This window comes from Centroberyx affinis, unplaced genomic scaffold, assembly GCF_046629955.1.
Source record: "Centroberyx affinis isolate AG114_WGS23_722 - 3 ecotype Tasmania unplaced genomic scaffold, CSIRO-AGI_Caff_v1 ptg000498l_1, whole genome shotgun sequence".
Taxonomy (NCBI): Eukaryota; Metazoa; Chordata; class Actinopteri; order Beryciformes; family Berycidae; genus Centroberyx; species Centroberyx affinis.
The window spans coordinates 113,203-134,723 of NW_027279151.1; the positions used below are offsets into that span (position 1 = coordinate 113,203).

General features: G+C 42.0%; 2 protein-coding genes across 3 annotated transcripts; one reads left to right on the forward strand and one right to left on the reverse strand.

Annotated features, from left to right (window-relative positions):
• Positions 1–1,250: 1,250 nt before the first annotated feature.
• ccdc12 (coiled-coil domain containing 12) lies at positions 1,251–10,032 on the forward strand. 2 transcript variants are annotated; one of them, XM_071517500.1, is made up of 8 exons: positions 1,291–1,375; positions 3,245–3,252; positions 4,278–4,351; positions 8,012–8,091; positions 8,350–8,411; positions 8,494–8,528; positions 8,655–8,731; positions 9,637–10,032. In XM_071517500.1, exons 1-8 carry the CDS (start codon positions 1,306–1,308, stop codon positions 9,714–9,716), a joined length of 486 nt encoding a protein of 161 aa, XP_071373601.1. In that variant the 5' UTR covers positions 1,291–1,305; the 3' UTR covers positions 9,717–10,032. The 2 variants fall into 2 exon arrangements, with proteins under 2 accessions (XP_071373600.1, XP_071373601.1); XM_071517499.1 differs by lacking the exon at positions 3,245–3,252 and having other exon boundaries at positions 1,251–1,389.
• A 1,098-nt stretch (positions 10,033–11,130) lies between these two features.
• On the reverse strand, positions 11,131–21,191 carry LOC139642581 (kinesin-like protein KIFC3). The gene is made up of 19 exons (XM_071517480.1): positions 21,096–21,191; positions 20,751–20,847; positions 20,434–20,591; positions 20,023–20,275; positions 17,172–17,344; positions 16,713–16,778; positions 16,292–16,429; positions 15,962–16,159; positions 15,557–15,730; positions 14,581–14,728; positions 13,918–14,048; positions 13,681–13,792; positions 13,404–13,585; positions 13,211–13,315; positions 12,438–12,568; positions 12,217–12,337; positions 11,969–12,098; positions 11,497–11,726; positions 11,131–11,372 (listed from the first exon to the last, which is right to left on the reverse strand). The coding sequence occupies exons 1-19, from the start codon at positions 21,189–21,191 to the stop codon at positions 11,238–11,240; spliced, it is 2,778 nt and encodes a 925-aa protein (XP_071373581.1). The 3' UTR covers positions 11,131–11,237.
• Positions 21,192–21,521: the final 330 nt, after the last annotated feature.

A 21,521-nucleotide genomic window follows, 5' to 3' on the forward strand; every position in this document is an offset into this window, starting at 1 on the left:
ACACACACACACACACACACACCAGATAAAGGCTCCTCTAGGAGTCTTATAGCCTAACTGATAAAGAATCATATGAAGTCTGTCTGCATGCATTAAAAACAAATAAACAAATAAATAACGTGGTCAAAAATCAGCCTTCCAAAATAATCAGCAAGAACTAAAATGCTATAACCATGGAACAGAAAAAGATAGCCTATGGCCACACACATACTGTGGAAGAAACTGACGCAAATCATTCAGTTGAATAAAAGCGTGTATTGTGCAAATTGTGTAGACTGTCAGATGTCTACTGCAAGCAACATAAAGACAGACCTACACATAACACAAGTTCCAACTCCAACCCGTGACTCATCTGTGTACTGTGGTCCTGCACACACACACACACACACACTCACACACACACACACACACACACACACACTACTGAATCTGATTCATGAAGTCTTAGTAAGCAATATTCAATATTCCATATTCCATGCACATGATTTCGTAGGCCTATCCCTGACGATTAATCATTATAATCAATAATCCTATAAAGACTCTGCCCTAATCAATAGTGAGTTTATAGTGAGCTTACTTTTTTGTATTTTTTCTATCTCCTGTAGTTTCACTAGGCCTATATAATATTCCAAAAAATGAACAGGACTTATAGTTTTCCTGTGATATTTGTGTCCCTCTAACATTCATTATAGGATTGCATGGCTCATTTATTGATTAAAAGTTTGTTTTTTAGTGCATCTTTATCCCAGGTTTGTTTTGTTACAGACTCATGTTGATCAACAGGAGGATGGACACAGAAGCTCGAGGCAGCTGTATTGCCATGGCAATGGCCTACATTCCATACCAGGACCAGGACCAGCAGTGTGTGGCCCTCTGTGTGCGACTGGCGAGATGACAGCGCGCCACTCTGTCCTATGTGTTAGCTTTACTCCTATTAATTAATATTAATGGCACATATGTATATTTATAAATTCATGAATGTAAGCTATTGACAAGTAAATTCGATTCGAGGAGAACACGCCTTCAACTGTCTGTGTACCCTACATAGGCAGGCCCTGTTTGCTTGTGTAAATTTACAATTTGGATAATAATGAAAAACTTCCAGAGGATGTGTGAAGTAGCGAGATTTTAGATTCAATTAATCTAATAATTTAATTCTTAAAGCAAAATTTCAAACAAAGCATAATTATATCACAAGATCAGGCAACAGGCCACTGCAATCGATGTCCTCAACGTTCGCCTGTACAGCCTTGACAGGAACATTAATGGATTTCAGAGAGAACGGAGCAACGTTTAGAGATAAACATGGAGAAAAATGTTGGTTCATTACAGGAGCAAGCCCTGAAGAGAAAAGAGAGGCTAAAAGCATTAAAAAGTAGACAGATTCAGGTAAATATCCTATTTGGTCTGTATTTGGTGATTATATGTCCTATAAACGACACGTAGCTAGGAAGAGAACAAATGAGTCGGTTATCAAGGTAGCTAGCTTGTTACGTTAGCTAACTTAGCTAACCCATCCTAAACATGGTCCTTGGCTTTGTTGTTGTGCTCTGGGGGATGCACAAGATTTCAGTATTTAACCTACATGCTGTAGCTGACTTAAATACTTATTAGGTACAGTGCATGAACACAGTCAATCATTTTGTAGTTAAAGTTTGTCTGGTTTACTGTAGCAGCTCGTTTCCAAAGTTAGCTTATGTGGTTTATCTCGCTAGCTAGCGTCACTATCTCAGTGAATGAAGGCACGTATTCCCTCCTGAAGTTGTGAAGCAGGAGCGCAGGAGAATGACGATTCGTGGCAAGTTTACAAACTCGGGCCTCTGTTTCATACAACCATTGTTTCATACCCAGTGGTTTATAGCAGTGGTCGTTGTTCAACACGTGCCACGTGACAGGAGAATGAAGAAGGCATCTCTGGTCGGATTGAAATGATTCTGCTAGGCATATTTAATCAGCTTCACCCCCTTCCCCTCAGATTAACTAACCAGATATTAAATTACATAGTTAGATCTCTAAAATTGTTTAACTTATAAATACTTTATTTATTTGGCAGATACTGTAGGTTAAAACCTTTAAGATACTACTTTCTAACTTTTTCTTTTTACTGTTGTGATGGACACAAACCTATGTAAAACTAGCAACAGCACTGGTCTTTCAACTTCTAAGACTATGACTTGAGATAGTGTTTTGAGGTCCATAGGCGAAACCCTATCCTCATTCTACAGGCTGGTGTAACCAGAGGCATCTAGGAGATCCAACAGCTGCATTTCCTGTCAGCTAAATGCCTACAATGCAGTAGGCATTTAGCTGACACTCATCTAGAGCGACTTACATTGAATTTAGTCAGGTAGAGCGGTCAGTGTCTTGTTCAGGGACACTTCTACAGGACACATTACTGTTGCAGGGATCCAACTTGTAAGCCCCTGGTTATGAGATGGACTCCTTCCTTAACCACTAGGCATTGATCATGGAATCTCTGGAGTATCATGGTGTTTTGAGAGGTGCATTCCAGACAGGGAAAGTCAGAGAATTTGATAAATTCTCTGGGGAAGTGTGAGATTATTAGGGAATATACCAGAATGTATTTTGCAACTTGTTTCACACAGTCTTTGCATTAGATGGTTGTTTTCAGCTGTTTTTCTCCACAGCAAACCCGACTGTAGTGGAAAGCCAGACTTCTTACCCCTCTAGAACATTTCTGAGCTGAAAAACAATGTCGACAAACCAGGAAAGATTAATATTTTTAGGTCATGGAAGCACTCCAATTTAGTTATGGACAGTCATGGAAAAGCCATAGAATTTTACATCAGGGCCACAGTGGAAACCCTGTGTATAGGTCTTTTCATGCTCAGCTCTTTGCAGAACATGCGTGGAAAATTGCCATCATCATGTCCTTGCATGCATTACAGTAATTAAACCTGGAGCCATTTACTCTTTTCAAACCACTGGATCAAGTTTAGCAACTTTGGTAACCTGTTTACTTATACCATACATTCGTTTTTGGTGTTGATTCTTGATTGAAATATTTTTGTGCCCTGAGAGCAGGGTGCCACACCACACCGTTACAGTTGGTCCTCACTAGGTCCTCTGTCTGTGTTGTTGTGTAGAAGTGGCTAAACCTTCTCAGTGGATACATTTCACAGTATTATTCTGCTCCACCTTGAGAATCCTCCAAATTTGATTATGCATCCTCCCTGCAACAGGAAACCTTGTTCCATGTGCAAGCCACTGTTTTGGCAGTTAGACCAGACTGTCCTTAACAGTGTTTGACTAAGCTGGTGCTGAACAGAAGTATGTTGGCCTGGCTGGTGTTTGATAAACGACTGTTGACATTCCTGAAGCATTGGATTGTTTTCCTTTCGTACTGTACTTCAAGAATGAGTCAGTCCCCTGAATTGTTCTAGCAGGTGGACAGGAAGCCTCTTCAGGAAAATGCAAGATGGGAGGGGTTCAATATCCTTTGTTAGAGCTTCTCACTTGGGGCCAGTATTTTTTTTTTCTTAATTTCTACAGGCATTTCGTAATCCATTTTCCCCATTGTTTACAAGCGAATAGCTTAGCGTTGGCCTGAGGTCTGAAATGCTACGGCTGTACAGGGAACCCTTAGCTTTTAGCTCTCCATCACAGTGGGTCTGAGACAGAAGAGCTCACCATGCAGTTTTCCCACCTGACATTTGGAATAGCCAGCCTTAAATAACTAGGATAACAACTGGATAAAAGTCCCAGGCATATTTACATTTAATCTCATCTTAATTTACGACTACTTTGAGACATAATGCTCAACTCAGATTTTTCTCAACATCCAAAACAAGTTCTGGAGGAGGTACTGATCTGATTTGCCTAATTTATTAGACCCAGTAACCAAAGTTGGCATTCTTCTTGAGTAGCACAATGAGAGAAATGTGCAAGTTCAAAATGTAAAATTGCTATTTGACTCCCAAATGACGCACCCACACTGTACACAGAGGTTTGATTTTGTTTTTTTTTGTTTTTGTTTTTTTGTTTAGCTATGCAAATATTAGCGTAGTGTGTAAGTGTAACCCAGGACTGTAAACATGGCTGCCGCGTATCTTCATTTTAACCAGGGGTTGTTTTGAGCAGTGCAGCCCATTTCTTTTTCAGCAGTTTTGATGAATGATTCCTTATGGCAGAATACAGATTGTTAATCCATGCTAATTGTGTGCAGTCCAACTGGCTAAAGAATGATGTCTTTACTGTGAGAATAATGTTCTGTAAATGTGAGTTATTTTAATGATGGTGTGATGATATTGTGACAGGGGCGAGACACGGAAGATGGGGAGCCTGAGAGGAAGAAAGCCCTGGGAGAGGAGGCTGAGGAAGAGAGACACAGGTTGGTTCATGATACCACAGACGCAGAAGTGGTTGTTATGTTTTTCATCTTATTCAAACATGTTTACTGGAACCGTTGCTTACTGCTTGCCCTATAAGCTGATTTTTTTTAAGCTACAAAAGAGGAACGGAAACTGATATGAAAGTGCATCACCAGAACATTTATCTAGCCTCTATCTGAACACCATCTCCTAGTAACAAAGTGAGTTTCCCAGTGCAGGTCTCAAGATGCAGTGTTTACACTGGGCTGGATCACAGCCCTGTGCTATTAGCTGCTCAAATATCCTGCAGGTTATTCGACTTCATTTTAGTCAGTAGGAAAGAGCAGCCATCTTTCCTGTCCTGCAGGACCTTTTTTCCATTGTTTATGTTTAATGACTGTGCACTAACGACACTCAGGGGAACTCCCTCTAGTCTAACAGGATAAGACTCTCTCATGAGAATAGAGATTGCTACAGAGTTTGTAGGCCTAATTGAGAAGTTTGTCTGTGAAGAGAATGGATCAGTGTTGGGTGTGTTCTGGTTAGTCGTTAGAGACGCTTTGCTAATTCAAGGCACACATCTGTAGCAGAGTGTGAGTGTAATGTATCTTGTGACAAGAATTAAAATTGCATGGGAGATCCGATTGCCAAACCATGACGTAAAAGAACATGAACATTTAAATGTATGAATGAGTCAAGAAGTCACAGAGTCAAGAAGTCAAAACAATGGGCCTCATTCACCAACCGTTCTTAAGAAGAAATTTCTTCTTAAAAGCCACTTACGCAGTTTTCACGAAGATTCTGACATTCACCAATGTTTTCTTATTTGGGATTTGTTCTTAGGTAAGAACAGAATCTACGCACACTCAAGAGCACACTTACGCACATTTGAGTGCTGACATGTTTGTGCAAAATAAGTGGTTATTGCGATTCCTTCAATTCTACAGTTGTATAATATTATAGGATTTAAATTACAATAATATTTTTATAATTTATAATATTTTTTAATAATTATTTTACAAAGTATTATGGTCTTTTAAAATAAATAAACACTACACTAACACTTCAATTAATATCAATTATGTTAATTTGGATCCCATGCATCTTTTTTTTCTGTTATTTTATATGCACTACTGATGCAACTAAATATGACAGCTCGTTTGGTGTTCACTTCCTGCAGCAGTACCTCCACTTCAGAACTATTGAAGTTTTTTTTACGTTTGGAGTCCGGTGCTCGACCCTCTTTAGACTTTTGTTTGGGCATTCTTGACTTCTCTCAACTTTTCTTTTCAATTTCTGTGTGTGATTTATGTGTGCACACGGCCCTGCAGTCTCATGCCCTTTTATGGGGATTGGCGGGGCGTTTACCTATGCTAATTAGGATCACCTGGCATGCACTTTCAATTTACGAGGACAATGGGATTCATCATTATAAGAACACAGGTGCGAACAATTCTGCGGTTTAAGAACATGTCATGAATCTGACGTGGACTTTTCTTAGGACCTTTCTCAAGAACAAATTTAAGAAAAAACTTAGGAAGATATTGCTGAATGAGGCCCAATAGACCCTGTGCATAAAGCTTGTCAGCCTCCTGGGTGATAGCATAGATTACACCCAGCAGGCACACAACAGGCACCATGCAGCTTTTCCTTTTGAGTCTCATTAGGTGCTATTTGGGGGGAAAAAACATCTGATAGGTATCTTTGAAAAGAGATAGATAGATAGATAGATAGCTTGATACCAGTGTAAACATTTGAACACTGTGCTGCACCTCCTCCTCAGTCACAGTACACTCTAAACATTTTGAGAGGGTAAATGCTTGTGTCAGTGCTCTGAATTTATGAATGGTCCCCTTTGATGCCACAGTGCGCTTGAAGTGGAAATTTATAAACACACTCATGGTTTGGACGCATCAAACCAAGGGACAGTTATGAATAAAGTAATGATGTCAGCCTTGGAAGCCAGAAACGTTATAAACACATGGTCTGTTCATCCTATTTTTTTGAGGAATGCTGCTCACTACAAAGTGGACTGTTGTTAATAATATGATAATCTTAAGAAATTATTTTGATTATCAATATCTGTTAACATGCAAAATCACGTTAAATAATCAAATTGATATTCATTGCATTGAACTGCATGGTAATGAAAAGTAAAATCGAATTCTGTAATTTTCAAATACTATTCCCCAATTTGTTTCAGATCTCATTTTGTGAGAGATTTTAATTAGTATTAGATTTTTATCATTAATTTAGACAACAGAATTGTGTATCATGATAACTCAATATCATTATTTCATCACAATATGATAAACAATAATACTGAACTACACCTCAGACCTCCAAATGAGCCGGAGCACAGCCTAAGATCCTCACATAGCGCCCTCCTGGACAGTCCGCATCCTAAGCTGAAATACTCAATGGGTCTGGGCGTTTGCTGTCAGGTCCCCTAGACTATGGAACACCCTGTCTGAGGAGCTTAGGTTTACAAAATCAGTGACATATTTTTATTCATTTCTCAAAACACATTTTTAAAAACAATTGTTTATATAATTTCCTTGTATTTATCTAATTCTTGTTTGTTTTATTGTAATGTAACATTGTTTTAATTCATGCCTGACATTTATATTACTTGGTTTTAATTTTCTGTTTCATGGTTTATAAGTGCTATATAAATAAAAATTACCATTTTATTATTTAAACAATTTTTCAGCACATTTTTTCCCCATTTAAGAGGTGTAGTGTGTCCATTGTGACAGCAGTAGTATTTGTCAAAAACTGCGATATAGTGAAACCATTTCAGAGCTCAGAGGGCATGCAGAAAATAGATTGCAGACATTTTCAAGAGCAGCCTAAGTGGCATAAGAATTTAATTTGAGGTGATGTGGGTAGAAGGACAGATTCCTCCAATAAAATTGCCTCTCTATGAGAGATTTAGCAGGCTAGAGGGAGATGTGTGGAGTAAGGCCGGACTGCACTCGGCCCAAGGCTGAACATGACTAGCATGCCTGCCCATACCCATACAAGGCATTGGTCTGTCTGCTGTTGGGCAGTGTGGGTGTGATAAATGTATCTAGAGCATACCCTCTGTAGCTTCATCACAAATCCACGCTCAGCTCAGAACAGCTGATCACTCCCTTGGTCCGCCTCACAGTTTGCCCTGCGACAACAGTTTACCTCTGTCTCTGGACTGCGGGTACAAGCTACAGAGACGTCAACCAAGCTTGCCAAGAATTCCACTGTGTGGAGAGACGTGCTGAAAGATTGCAAAATTGAACTCCAAGGAAAGCATTCCTCAGCTGTTTGCTGCTCTCCTCAAGTCTATCCCTTGGAGCAGGTGGAACATGCTAATCAGATGTGTTCATACGAATAAAGGGGGACATTATTCCCAGTTTCCAAGTACTAACAGCCCCCCCTAGACACCAGACGTGCAGCTGTGTAGGGTTTGCAGATGGTCTTTTCTGTCCCTTAACCTATGCTGGAATACATTTGCCTACACTGCCACCTTCTGGAGTTTAACCTGTGTGTGTGTGTGTGTGTGTGTGTGTGTATGAAAGAGAGAGAGAGGCTTTCAGCATTGTTGATGATATTAATATATCATTTATCACCTCTGTATAGGCATCACTCAGGCCAACAGAAGTTAAGTAGACACTGATCTTTCTCTCTCCCTCTGTCCTCAGAGAGCTGAAGCTAAGGAACTACACCCCAGAGGACAAAGAGCTGAAGGAGAGACAGGTGCCCAAAGCCAAACCTGCATCAGGTGAGAATCCATCATAAACAAGTCCTGTATAAAAACACAGAAGGCGCTGGCTTTTACAATGGCTTGGTGTTGGAGTGCTCTTACCAAGTTTGCTATTAAGGTCTATGGGTGTAATAATAGTAATAATAATGTCATACTTTATCGACCTCGCCTCCAGGGAGATCAGAGTACAGAACAGCTGTTAGTTATTGCTCAAGGCCACCCGCTGCCCTAGTCATATATCATTCATTTGATTGTTTGACTCTTCTTTGTTTTCAGTGGAAGATAAAGTAAAAGACCAGTTAGAGGCAGCTAATCCGGAGCCCATCATTGAAGAAGTGGTAAGTACTCCCTTGTGATTAAATGTGATTTCCTTTGTTGTAGTGCCAGTGTTTGCCATGCTCAGCTGTTTTCTTTCTTCAGGATTTGGCCAACCTTGCCCCAAGAAAACCAGACTGGTAAGACCTTGCTGAAGATTTTTACTCATTTTTTATGTACCAAAACTGTATTGTGCATAAAGTCCTAATTTAATTCTGTACATTTTGCTATCGATGTTTGTCTTGACATTCTGATTCTGGATATAGGGATCTAAAGCGTGATGTGGCAAAGAAACTGGAGAAGCTGGAGAGGAGAACACAGAGGGCCATCGCTGAAGTCATCCGTTAGTATTGTCTACTTCATGTTTAGCGTGTTATCGTTGGCTTTCCCTGACGCCACTATCAGTGTGTCTGAGCTAGGCATCAATTATTAGGCTAATTGCTTTGTGGATTCCCGACTCCAAGGAGGCTGGAAGCCACCTGATAACATCAATGATGTGATTCCTCTATTGATGTATGATCCACATCCTAAAAATAGGCCTGCGCTTTCAGCAGAAATCAAAACGGGGTGAACTGTAAAATGAGGTTGTGTTATCCCTCCGTTACAATGCTGTGACAATCACTATTCATTCATTTCAGTCATATTGGCTACGTTTACATGCACTAAGAGTTCTGTTTTTTTAACCCGGTTACTCAGGTAATGTTGTTTTGGGTTGACACATGTAAACGTCATAACTCTGCTAGAATAACCCAGTTAAGATTCCTGGTTTACTGCCACATTAAAGAGGTTAGAGTGGCATGTAAACATCTTACTCCTTTCACTTTTGGTTTTAGCCGTCTGTGCAAACTCAGACTCACAGAGTGTTATCGGGACATTCTGATGTCAACAAAAAACATGGTGCTGAGCAATATTTACTATTACTGTAGGGTCTTGGAAGTAACCTCAGTCACATAGGGAGGGGGTAGCTGTCAGCTGCACCTTTTCATACTTTTTTGCTAGTGGACTGTTCTATTTGTGGGCAGGACACCACAGATGGACAGGAATATTCTGTTAATTGGTTTATTCATGGCAACAGGGATACTAAATTGCAGGGCAGCAATGGTTCATGTAAACAGCCTAACTCGAAAAAGACCTTAAACCAGAGTATGGCCAAAAGCCAGGTTACTCCATGCATATAAATGTAGCCAGTGACTGAAGGATTAACACAGTAATGAATCAGATTTACAGTGAGTGTTTGTGTGTGTCCAGGGGACCGTCTGCGAGGGAGTGAGGAAGAGTTGGCTGGAGCGGTGGGAGCAGTAGGAGTAACAGAGGGAGACTCAGACTGAACCCAGGATGCGACTGTAAAGAAAGAAGACTACTGTGTATGAGCGTAACGCCGTGCTGATGGCTTGGATCCATCGGCTTCCCACTGTACACTTCCATCTACATTGTGTGAAGAAAGACAGTAACAGTTGCTTTGATGGCCATAGGGAGTAAATTAACCAGATCTTTGTATTCCCTTTGTGAGTCATACCAAAAGGTATCATTGTAGCACTGCATGTGGCACAGACTGTATATGTGGTTGATTGACACACATTGTAAACCATTTATATCTTATTGTTATAACGTTTTATATTTTCAAGTAAAATGATTTGGATTTCCCCAATGCCTCCAATGATTTTTATCATTAGGTAGTTTTGTCATTGAGCATCCTGTAAGAGAAAAGACATTTTTTATACATATTTATTCAGAAAATTATCTGAAAATTCACTACCTATCATCATTCATCAAGTGACCCCTATCCACTCGTAGTAGTTACTGCAACATTAATTTCTCGCTACTCTATTGAATCAAAAGTTAGCTTTGATCCAATAGCTGACCAGATTTAGATGATAAATAGAGGAACAACAATGATGAACAGATAACAATAAAGCTGTTTTTGGTATGATATTCACTAGTGACATCTATTGTAAGCACCTAAATATCTGTTCTAAACAAACGCACACTACTCTTTCACAATAAAGTGCATCCTCTGTCCACATAGGCCCAAACTGTCTCCCCACCAAGGAGGATATTGCACAGTTTATCATAGATATTACCACTGTAACACAAGGCCACCAGCTCCCTTCAACAGCTTTCCTCTTTTCTCAAAAGGCATATTACCAAGGCTCTTAAGAGAGAAAGAGAAAACATTCAGTCATTACTCTTCTGAACTTCACAAAAACTACACATAAAATATGTGACCTAAGTGTCAATGAAATGGTTATAAGCCTATACTCTCGCTACACAACAATCAGATCCTCCTACACACTACAGCCTTCAAAAATATACGATAGTGGAGTTGAAGCTCACAAACCACAGACATAGCAAGATGATTAATACTGCAAAAGCACAAACTGAAGTGTTGGTATTGTGGTATTTGAACAAGAAGCTGTTTTAAGCATTGTGATGCCTCAAGAGCCTGATATGATAACTCCTGAATTTTGCTATTTCAATCAAACAGCAGTTATTGTAGTTCAAGGAAGTATCAAATGTTATGTCATGGGTGAGGCAGAGGTTGTCTTGGCACTCAGTGTGGAAGAATAAATACTGCTGCATGCAGATAAGCTAATGATAAAGGGCAATTATTTTGCAGGAGCAGAAAATGCAATATTCTCAATACTTGATCTCAATTATGCCTGTTTGGAATGGCAATCCTGATTTCACAGACCTCCACTGTTATAGCCCTTGAGCAGGATTGGTTTGATTCAGTTGGTAGCTTTATGACTGGTTGGTAGGGCGGTAGGTGTTAATCTCTGGCTGGTTTTGGTTGGCAATGTGTGCGTCCATGGAGTATTGGTGATTGTTGGGAACGGGAAGTGGCTGATTCAAGTCTGTGAGTCGCACTGTCCTCCACCAGATTCAATCTTCCTGGCTGCGGGACCCAGTTCCACCTTGCACACCCTCTGGGCAAACTTCAGCGAGCACAACGTCTCTCCCACGTTACTTTCCAGAGCAGACACCTTGAGTACGAAAATCAAAACAAAATAAGGGTCAAAACAAGAATCGACAAAACCTTTTAGACAAAATTTACTGCAAACACCAGAAGGTTATGAGTCTCTATATTTATTTGAGTGCTAAACGTACCTGCACCACCATGGCAGTCTTGTTGCCTTTGCCCAGGGAGTCTTGTAACAGGTATGTAAGGCGGGAGTTCCTGAAAGGGATGTGAGTCTGCCGGCCCCTCAGTGCCTGGATTACATCCCCCAGTGCCAGCAGGGAGCGGTTGATGTTCTGGGCCTCCTTCAGCCTCTCTCCCTCTGCACCAGACTTCCATACCCTCTCTGAACCAGCCAGATCCACCAAGTTCAACTTGCCTGAGAAAAGAAAGGGAAGTTCCCAGTGATGGTGAAACTAGGATTAAACCCTGCCAGAAACTTCTCTCCTGTGTTTTCCCTACTCTTTCTCAGCTTTGCTACTGTCTAAAGAATGCAGATATTCATAGTTATATCCCTTGGGGAGGGTTATTTTTTATTCAACTGGTAGCTTTTTGACTGCCCACTCCTTTAAAAAGAAACTGATTCACTGAGCCAAATCTGACCATGTGTGCATGACTGACCTGTGGTTTTGGCCCCGCTGGCCAGATCAGTGCCGAGCACAGTGATACAGAGCAGAGCGTGGGAGCGGGAGCTGTGCTGGTTCATCTGAGTGCCGAAGGTGATCCTGTTCCGACGGGCCATGGCTAAAATCTTGACAAACACAAGAATAATCAGATTAAAGTTTAATGATTGCTCTTATAGTGAACAATAATTAATTTTATTACTCTAGACTGAATTGTTTAAAACACAGTGGACAAACATGCATCACCTTCTTGATGTGCTGAAAGCTCTTGACCTCGATGACCCTGAGGCCCGGCACATGCAGCTGTCCTGTTCCGTCTGGGTTGATCTTTATGTCCAGTTTCTCTCCATCTTTACTGAGAAGGTCTCTGTAAAACAAAATGCAACTCAAACAATCAAACAAGCTGTCCAGTGGCTATAAATTCAGACACTACACTAAAATGGAATCCAAAGGGAAGCGGCCCATACCTTAGCACCTCGTTGTAGATCTCCACAGAGCTGACAGTGACAGTGTAAGACCACATGTCCTTCCGGTCCTCAATCTCACTGAAGAGGTGTTTCAGGGCTCGCTGGTTGATGCCTGGGTTCTCTACACTGCCCTGGAAGTCAAAGTGGGAGGAGTTAATATGATACATTATAGATCAACCAATTTCAGTTAACACCAGAGGTGGGACCAAGTTAATTTTGCTCGAGTCCCAAGTCAGTCTCAAGTCCTGAGGCACAAGTCTCAAGTCAAGTCCCAAGTCTAAATGTAGAGAACAAATCAAAGAGTCCAGTATCAATTTAATATCTAATAGAAAAGTAAATATCTACGACTTTTCAATGCAATATATGGTTTTAATAGGATAAAAACTTGGTAAGTGCATCACAAGTTTCATTTCTATAATCAGTTTCAACTTCAATTCATTCAGTAATTCCATACAAATTCTTAAAACAGAATATAAATTCAGTTGTCTGGTGGAACAAATCTCATCACTTTCAATCTAAGTTATTGAAGTTATATTTCAATCTAAGACTTTAGAAACCTTTTCAAGTCATCAGTCAAGTACAAGTCAAAGTCAAGTCCCAAGTCACCAGAACGCAAGTCAAGTCTCAAGTATCCTCTTCATGCATCAAGTCAAGTCTCAAGCGAGTAAAATTGTGACTCAAATCTGACTCGAGTCCAAGTCATGTGTCCCCACCGCTGGTTAACGCTATATGGCTACAATAATGCCACATGTGGCTGTAACTCTAGAGTATACCTCCATGGTGTAGGTCTTCCCGGAGCCGGTCTGTCCATAGGCAAATATGCAGACATGATAGCCGTCAATGCAAGAAGTCACAAGAGGCTCGATTTCCTGAAAGACCTGATGGCAATAAACAAAAAGGTTAGAGTTCTGGTCTAATATTAATGTAATACTATTATCATCTTAATATGCTGTTTGATTTCCCTACCTCTTCCTGTGTGGCCTGAGGGTGGAAGACCTTGTCCAGTTCAAAGGCGCGACCCTTCCCCTTGCTCATCACGGTGAGGGAGGACTCGTTGTTGGGGTCCGTCGTCACCGCCACAGACTGGCCCTCCTCATGCTGGTCCTCCTTCAGCACAGGCTTCACACGACACAGCACACGGATGTTGCCTGGAAACAGAAGGGCCCGGTCGCCGGATCAGTTAGTGGCACAGAGTTTACGTACTGCATACGACAACGGATTTCATCTCTTCTCTTCTCCATACCTTTGAGCTCTACCAGCTGCTCGTGGTACTTCCTACGCAATGCAACCTCCTTCCTGTATTTCTCCAGAAGGTCTTTGTTCGCCTCGGACATCTCACTGATAGCCGCGGAAATCTGTCATTGAGAAAATGAAAATTCTTGGGCAACATGTTGTGCTGTTTGTGTTACTACAGATTTGTCAGTTTGTCATTCCCCTAAACACAGGGGACCGAGGCATGAAGCAACATGGAGGTGCTGACCTGCTTCTTGGCGTCGCTGATAGCTGCTCCATAGAAGTCTGAGAAGTTTCGGACCTGGCTCCTCAGGCTGGCATAGTCTGTCTTCATGGAGCGCAGGGTTGGAGGGAGCGCTGTCAGACGCTTCTGCAAGCCTGCCCAAAGTAAAAAACACATGTAGCATCATGTTCAAATAGAGTTTCAGCTTAATATATTACACTATGCCAAGACATATTTTTTCTCAGTGCAGAAACACAATGAGCATCATTTGTTTCAGTTTTTCATGGTTAGATGGTATAAAGCTATGATTGTGCCTCCACTGAATGTCAGTATTTCCATCTTTGGGGAACAAATATCCAGTGTTGGAACTTCAGCACTCAGCAACAATGGAGGCATGGAGATTTCGGCTAGTTTGGCAAGTAGCTGGCTGGCTATTGACAGACTATGGGACACGTGATTAACTATGCATGCTGTCAACCAACCAGAGCATTCAGAAAAACCTGGGTGTAGGTGACATCATTTACACCAGGAAGTAGATTGGAACTGTAAATCTGTTTTAAAGGGCGTTGAAAGTTTTTCAAAGGGCGTTGAAAATGCAGTTATAATAATTTGGGTAACCTTACATTTCTCATATTAAGAAATGCAACTCTCATTGCACTGGACCTTTAAATCATTGGTGTAACTCACTGAAGAACTGGTCCTGCAGGCTCTGGAAGTGTTCTGCTGAGCAGGTGGCCGCTGCCTTCACAGCCTCCTCCTTCCTCTCCTCCAAGTGACCGATCTCCTTCAGCAGCTCCTCTCTCAGTTTACTGATCTCTCGCTCGTACGCCGCGATCTGTGAAGGTTCAGCACTATGAGTTCATCTGTCAACTACATTGATCTGGGTTGTGAATTGCCAGGAGCAAAATGGAAATTTTCCCCTAATGCTTTTGATACCCACTCCTTTGATTATAAAATGTATTTTCTGATGGGGTTGTTGTTTATCTTCCCTTCTGGACTTTCGGTTAATTTGATCTACTTTATTTTAAATCAAAGCTGAAGGCGTCAGGACCACCATGAATCTACTGTCAGTCTCCGAGCTCCTTAGCGGCCAGCAGCCAACAGAAGTAATTTGGGCGCTGATGGATCTTAAGCATTATTATGGAGCATTATTGTCAAAAGCACAGATGCAGCCTGAGCCTAAGATTTATGCACAGCTTGTTAATGCCTGGAACACATTCAAAAACTGGCAGCCCAGAAAATAATTGGCTCACACATAAAAAACAAACCGGTCACCTGTATCACACACAGGCAAGACTTTTTTATATGGAAAATTGTGAAATGAGGAAGCGTGTAATGATGAGAATGATTATTTTTGCATTGGATTTAACCAGTTTATCATCACATAAAGTTTTTAGCTGAGTAGAGTTAGTATAAGCTGTTTGTTGTAGGCAGTCATAATGGATGTCAGCATCAGTCCCATCTTTTATCTGCCTGTGTGGGTGTGTATGTGCATTCCAGTGCACATCTGATAAGGATACATGCTAAACTGGTGGCTGTGTGGCTGATAATGCAAGAAATACCAGTTTTTCACTGCACACATTTTTGGATTACATACATCCATTTCATCCCTAATCAAGTGAGAAACATGAACAATGTTATACCCAATTTTGTGTCTTGATACCTTGTGCTGCAGATTACAGCTGTATTCATCTGACTTCCTGATTTGTTCCTCCAACTGTTTGCACCGCTCGTTCTGATTGGACAGCTTTTCGGACAATAGCTCATTCCTGTGTCTGGCCTTAGACAGCTGCTTTACTGTGGCAGGCGATTCCACCTCCACAGTCTGGGTGACATACTGGGAGAGAAGAAACATCTAGTTAGGGTCATCAATTCTAAAAGCCATGATACACGGACAACATCGAGTGTGTGCATGGGCAATTTCCCCAAAATGACCCATGTTCCTGCTGTATAATCAACAGCGATTTTTATTTTTATCTCACTTGCATCATAAAGCTGTTATATGATCAAATTGAAAGTTGTTCCACTATTCAAACCCATTTCAAAAGCTCTTGCGGATAATAATTACCTTAACCACTGGCTCCCTGCCTCTCTCTTTATCCAACTCCAGCTGCAGCTCCCTCACTCTTTCCTCTCGTTTCCTCAGCTCCTCTCCTCTCCTCCACTCGCTTTGTTCACTGTGTCGCTCCAGTTGTGACAGCTGCTCAGCGCGCTGTTGTAGGGAGATCTCAAGCTGCTGCACTCTGCTCCGGAGGTTCTCATTCTCCTAGAAGAGGATACAGAACAATATAACTTACAATAATATGCTAGTGTTTCTATTTGCAGTCAGTAGTGCGGGCCTTGGTAGCGTATCCATTGTCTGTCAAAACATTAGTTCAGTGGTGCTGGTGCGTCTCACCTTGATGAGCATGGAACTGGACTGGGAGGGGATGGCTGACAGCTGCTGCAGGAGGCCCTGGGTGACGCTCAGGTTCTGCTTGAGACTCTCGTTCTCCGCCGACAGACACAGCACCCGTTTCTCTGAGTCTGTGGCCCCCTGAGGACATATAGCATAAGAATGAGTTTCATTGAGAGATGCATCACAACCAAAATGCTTTGCTGTGTGAGTACTAGTTTACTACTAATGTACTACTAATTAAGGTGCAGTATAGGACATGCTGACCCTCCTGGCCTTTTCACAGAGCAGCATTTCTTCAGTAGGAGAATGTGGGCGTGGACATGCATTGTGGCAGCTTTGCTGATGACTTCATAAGTGAAAAACACTTGCACATGGAAAAGTGCAGCGACGATGAATGAAACCAACAGTGTGCAGTGCTTACCGAGGCGGTTCTCAATCTGGACAGCTCCTCCTCGCGCTCCTCAATGCAACTCTTGAGCTCATCAATCTGTGCAAAAAACATTAGAAGGGTTGAAAGTTTACTGACATAGGTTTAAAACTCATCACACAAATTAAAAACTAGATGATTTGAGAAAGCAGATATGTTGAACTAACAATTCTTCATTCCATCATTTGTAGTGCAATGATTAAGTAATGTAATTACATGTTTTGCATTTCCTTGTATGAGGATGTGTGTAATTACATGTTTTGCATACATACATTTCCTTCTCTATGAAAATAAAGCATATTATGAATTACCATCTTACATTTTTTTGTTATGTTTTGTCAACAGAATCACCTGTGTTTTTGAAAAATTGACTTATGGATTTCAGGCAGCGAACTTTTTCAAAAATGAATATATAGTGTTTTGGAATGAAACTCTTGATATGCAGCATTATACCTGCTGTTGGAAAGCCTGTATGCGCGAGTGTCGGTCTTGTTCCTTCTGCTCCAGCTGGGAGTGCAGCAGGCGCAGCTCTCCTCTCAGTTTGCTCCTCTCACCTTGCAGGCCATACAGAGACTCCACCAGCCGGTGAACCCCAGCTTGTGTCCCTGCATCACCACTAGACTCACCTAGGGGACATAAAGAAAAAACAACAGTATCATCAACCTCTGCATCATCATCATCAGTACCAGTGACAGCATCACCAGCAGAGTCAGCAGAATAACCTTAACCATATTTCATTGTTATTTCTGGACTCATTTTCATATTAGGCCACCCAGAAATAGTGTCAGCCTATATCCTTTGAACATCCTTTGACCTGTTTTCTATATGTAGGCCTCTTCAGTTTAGGCTTAATACCACAGGACGCTTGAAGGCTTGCATGAGTAAATATTAATGAAGGACATTCAGTATGCACTTAAAACTCTTTCACACACCATGTAGTCACAGAACATTGCAGTGAAGCTAGCGTTATTGTTGCCATGTTCCCATTCTCAATTCCCCAGAGCAACATTACAGACCTCTTCACGTTAGCATGGGATCTCTCCAGCCTCGACCAAGTGGAGGACCAGGATTCACATTTACAAGAAGCAATCACCTGCTAAACCCCTCTAATGTTCAACAGAGACCTGAGCAACATGCCCAAGAGCATTTTAATCAGTTTCTCCCCTCTAAATGATTTATCAGGCTCTGTCACGTTGGATTTCCAAGGCAGGGCTTTATACTAATTACACCAACAAGCCATGTCAGGTTTGCTGTGTCACAATGGTGCAGGAGGCGGAGACTGGCGATACCAGGGAGGGGGAAAGTGCTACAGAGGTGGAGGAGAGGCTACATCTGTGCACCAGAGCGGCTGATATAAACGTGTTCGCAGGAAACGTGAGGGGGGATATGAGCTTTCACAGTCTGCACAGGAACTGGGATAGCCTTGTACATTTTAAAATAGTAGCTTGAAATAGTGCAAGAAAACTTGTTTCCTCCATGAGAAAAACAGACTTGATGTAGAATAATAAAAAACAACAAGCTCATGAGTCTTCTTGTGCAATTGCAGAGTATGTTACATTCTGGCTGAATGACCATTGAATTGAATGCAACCATTCACTCTAACAGATCATAAACTGAATAGAAGATCACAATACAACCAATGGTACTCGTGGAGAATAATGCACTGGCTCCACACAGCGCATCAAAGAGGCAGACCAATGCTCCAACACCCAGACCTGCACATCCCATCACAGTAAACAAACAAACCTAACGGTGTTTACCTCATAACATTGGGACGTGCTCCCTGGGCTATTTATAGTCCAACACGAGCACACGTGGGGGCTAGCATGTGCCAGGCCTTGTAAGTGCATTTGCAGAGAAGAAAGCAGCACTCAGATATTTTATTCATGGCAGCCAGAGAGTCACTAGCCAAGTGCCAAACACTATCGCCACATAACTGTGTATCTTTACCCTGCGTCTAATGAGAGGCAAGGTCCTCCACTTAACACACCCACACACTGAGCTGCCCAGAGCCTCGTCTGGTTATCTGACATATTTCTCTCAGGCTATATCACTCAACTGAAGGACTGGAGTCTATGTATAGCTTCACGGAGTCCTCCATGTCACACACACTTGTTAACATTCATACACACACACACACACACACACACACACACACACACACACGACACAGCAAAGTGATGTAACAGAGTGGAGTTGGTGGGTCTGCCCTTCGGTTCCACACTCAAAGAACCATCTGGTCAATTGTGAAACACAGCAGATACCAACATCTAAAGCTCTGAGGTCAGTCACAGCTGTACAGCCTCAGTCTGGCCTGATGTCATCGTTAATGCCAACTTGATTTACACCAACAACCTCTTAAATCTAATCAATCTACTCCTCTGCTGATTTTCTCCTCCTATAAAAAGACATGCTGTATGTCCCCGGTTGACAAAATCTCGTTCCCAACCCAGATGGGCCAACAGTGAAACAACCACATCATAGCACACTGAATTATATTATGTAATACTTTGTCTTCAAGATGTCTTCCAAAACATCACTCCCATGAAATAATAAAAAATCACTCCCTCCACTCCCTATGAATCATCTCTGAGTTAGTTTCTTTACATAGTAGTGGAAAAATCCTGGATTTCTACAGCAACTGTCAATGATATAACTTAGTGCACAAAGCTTTATCATCTATAATGAATAATACACTGGATATACACCTAATATCTCATCCATATAAGAGTGGCTTCCATTTTTCCTCCATCCTCCTCCACCCATCAAATGATCTCACCCAGTCTGAGGCCTTATATCATAAATCCACCTACAATTATTCCCTTGTGCCATTCTCTGCTCCTGTTTTCACACCAGCCTTTCACCCCTTCTCTCTCTCTCCTTCCATTTCACACATCCCTCCTCCCTGCCCTGTATCTTTATGTCACTTTGCATTACGTCACTTTGCACCACAGTATTTCGTTTTTATGCTGTTTTTTCTTGTGTTTTTCTATTTTTAATTAGATTCTTATTTTATTTTTAATTCTTATTTATCTTTATGAATATATTATAGTATTTCATTGTACTGTTTACCTTGTGTATGCTGTGTGTATGATCAATAAACAGACTTGACTGGACTTTACATATAGAATAGCTGTGCTGTTAATACAATAGCTCCATGCCCTCTACCTCTCCCCTCTCTGTTTTTCTTCATTATCCTCTAGCCCACCGCCTGGAAATGTAAATCCATTCCTGTCACACCTCAATTTCCTCCTCCCCCAGCCCCTCTCTCCCCCCTCCTCCCTGTCCCTTCTCTCTCCCTCACCCTCGCTCAGTGGGCTGGGGGTCGGCTGCTGGCTGATGGCCTCCTCCAGGCTGCTGATGACGCTGTTTTTGTCCCTGAGGCGCAGGCGGTAGGAGGCTCGCAGGGCCTTCATCTGGCGGCGGTGCTGGACGCGGTGCCTCTTCAGCTGGACCCGGTACTGGTCAGCTTGCTGCTGCAGCTGCTGGAAGTGGGAGTACTGCTCCAGAAAACTCAGCAAGTGGGACATCACCGCCACCAAGGGAGACTCTGTCAGCTGGGCAAGAAAAGAAGTATGTGTTTGCGCACTGTTGCATACACACAATCAAAGTTGAGTAATACTGCAGACGCTTCTGTCTGGGGAACTGCTAATATATGCAGCTATTCCCAAGTCAGGTGAGCGGCTCAGTCAAGCTGATGAAACTGCTCTGCTACCTTTCCTGCTGTTTCCAGTTGCACTTGAGACGCCCTCCTCTTCTCAGCCTCCTGCTTGAAAGACAGAAAGGCAGCCAGAGGAGTGCATGCTGGGATGTCCGGGCCATCTTCCTCATCCTCATCGCTCAGAGACGGGTCATCACTGTCACTGCTACTGCCTGGGTGACAATGAAATGCATACACAACAAACAGTGAAGGAATCTGTATAGTCATTCCTCAGTTAGCAGAAACACTCCACATTGTAACCCTTATATTATTCAATACTACAGCCATTATGTTGGACTATAAATATTCAACAGATCTACCTGACCACTCACTTGAATCACTAAGCCTGGCACAAGCCTTTTTTCCCATCTTGGGGGTGTGGCCATTTCTCCTCCTGCTCCCTGTTTCCATGGAAACACGTCCTGGCTCCTGAGCACAGCAACAGACATGAGGGTGAGACGGTGATACATCGACAAAATATTTACACATCACATATGACACAGACATGCACACAGCTACATGGCAATGATACCACTTTGCAGAGCCTCTATGAGGGAGACTGTAGTCATTTTTTCGGACTGTCAGGGGATGGGTAGGGAAGGCGCATGCACATTCCCTGAAAAAACCTTTTCCTGACAGAAGACCCCTGAGGCTGGACATGATGTGGCTAGACTTACCTCTGAGGCAGCTCCACACGCCCCCTCCTCTTCCTCTTCCTCCTTCTTAAAGACAGTGTAGAAGATGTAGACTAAAAGGGAGTAGAAGGCATACATCTCCTCCACCCGGTCCAAGAGTCACTGTAAACGTCAGCTCAACTGAATAAACAAAAGGATAGAGTCACGGTCTCACACCTCCACTCACGCTGCAGAAAAATGGAGAGGAAAAAAAATGCAATCGCTGTTTTTCACCCTGCTATTATTACAGTGCCAAATTCTGAATGAATATTAAACAAATAGCAATAAACCCACTTAAATGTGACAGGCCAATTAAGCATAACTGTTTGTATTGGTCTGCTTACACCAGGACTTTTCCACTGAGGCTAACCCCTTTTATTTTTCCCTAGTTTAACCGCCACTCCTTTCCATCATCGCCTTATCTCCTAC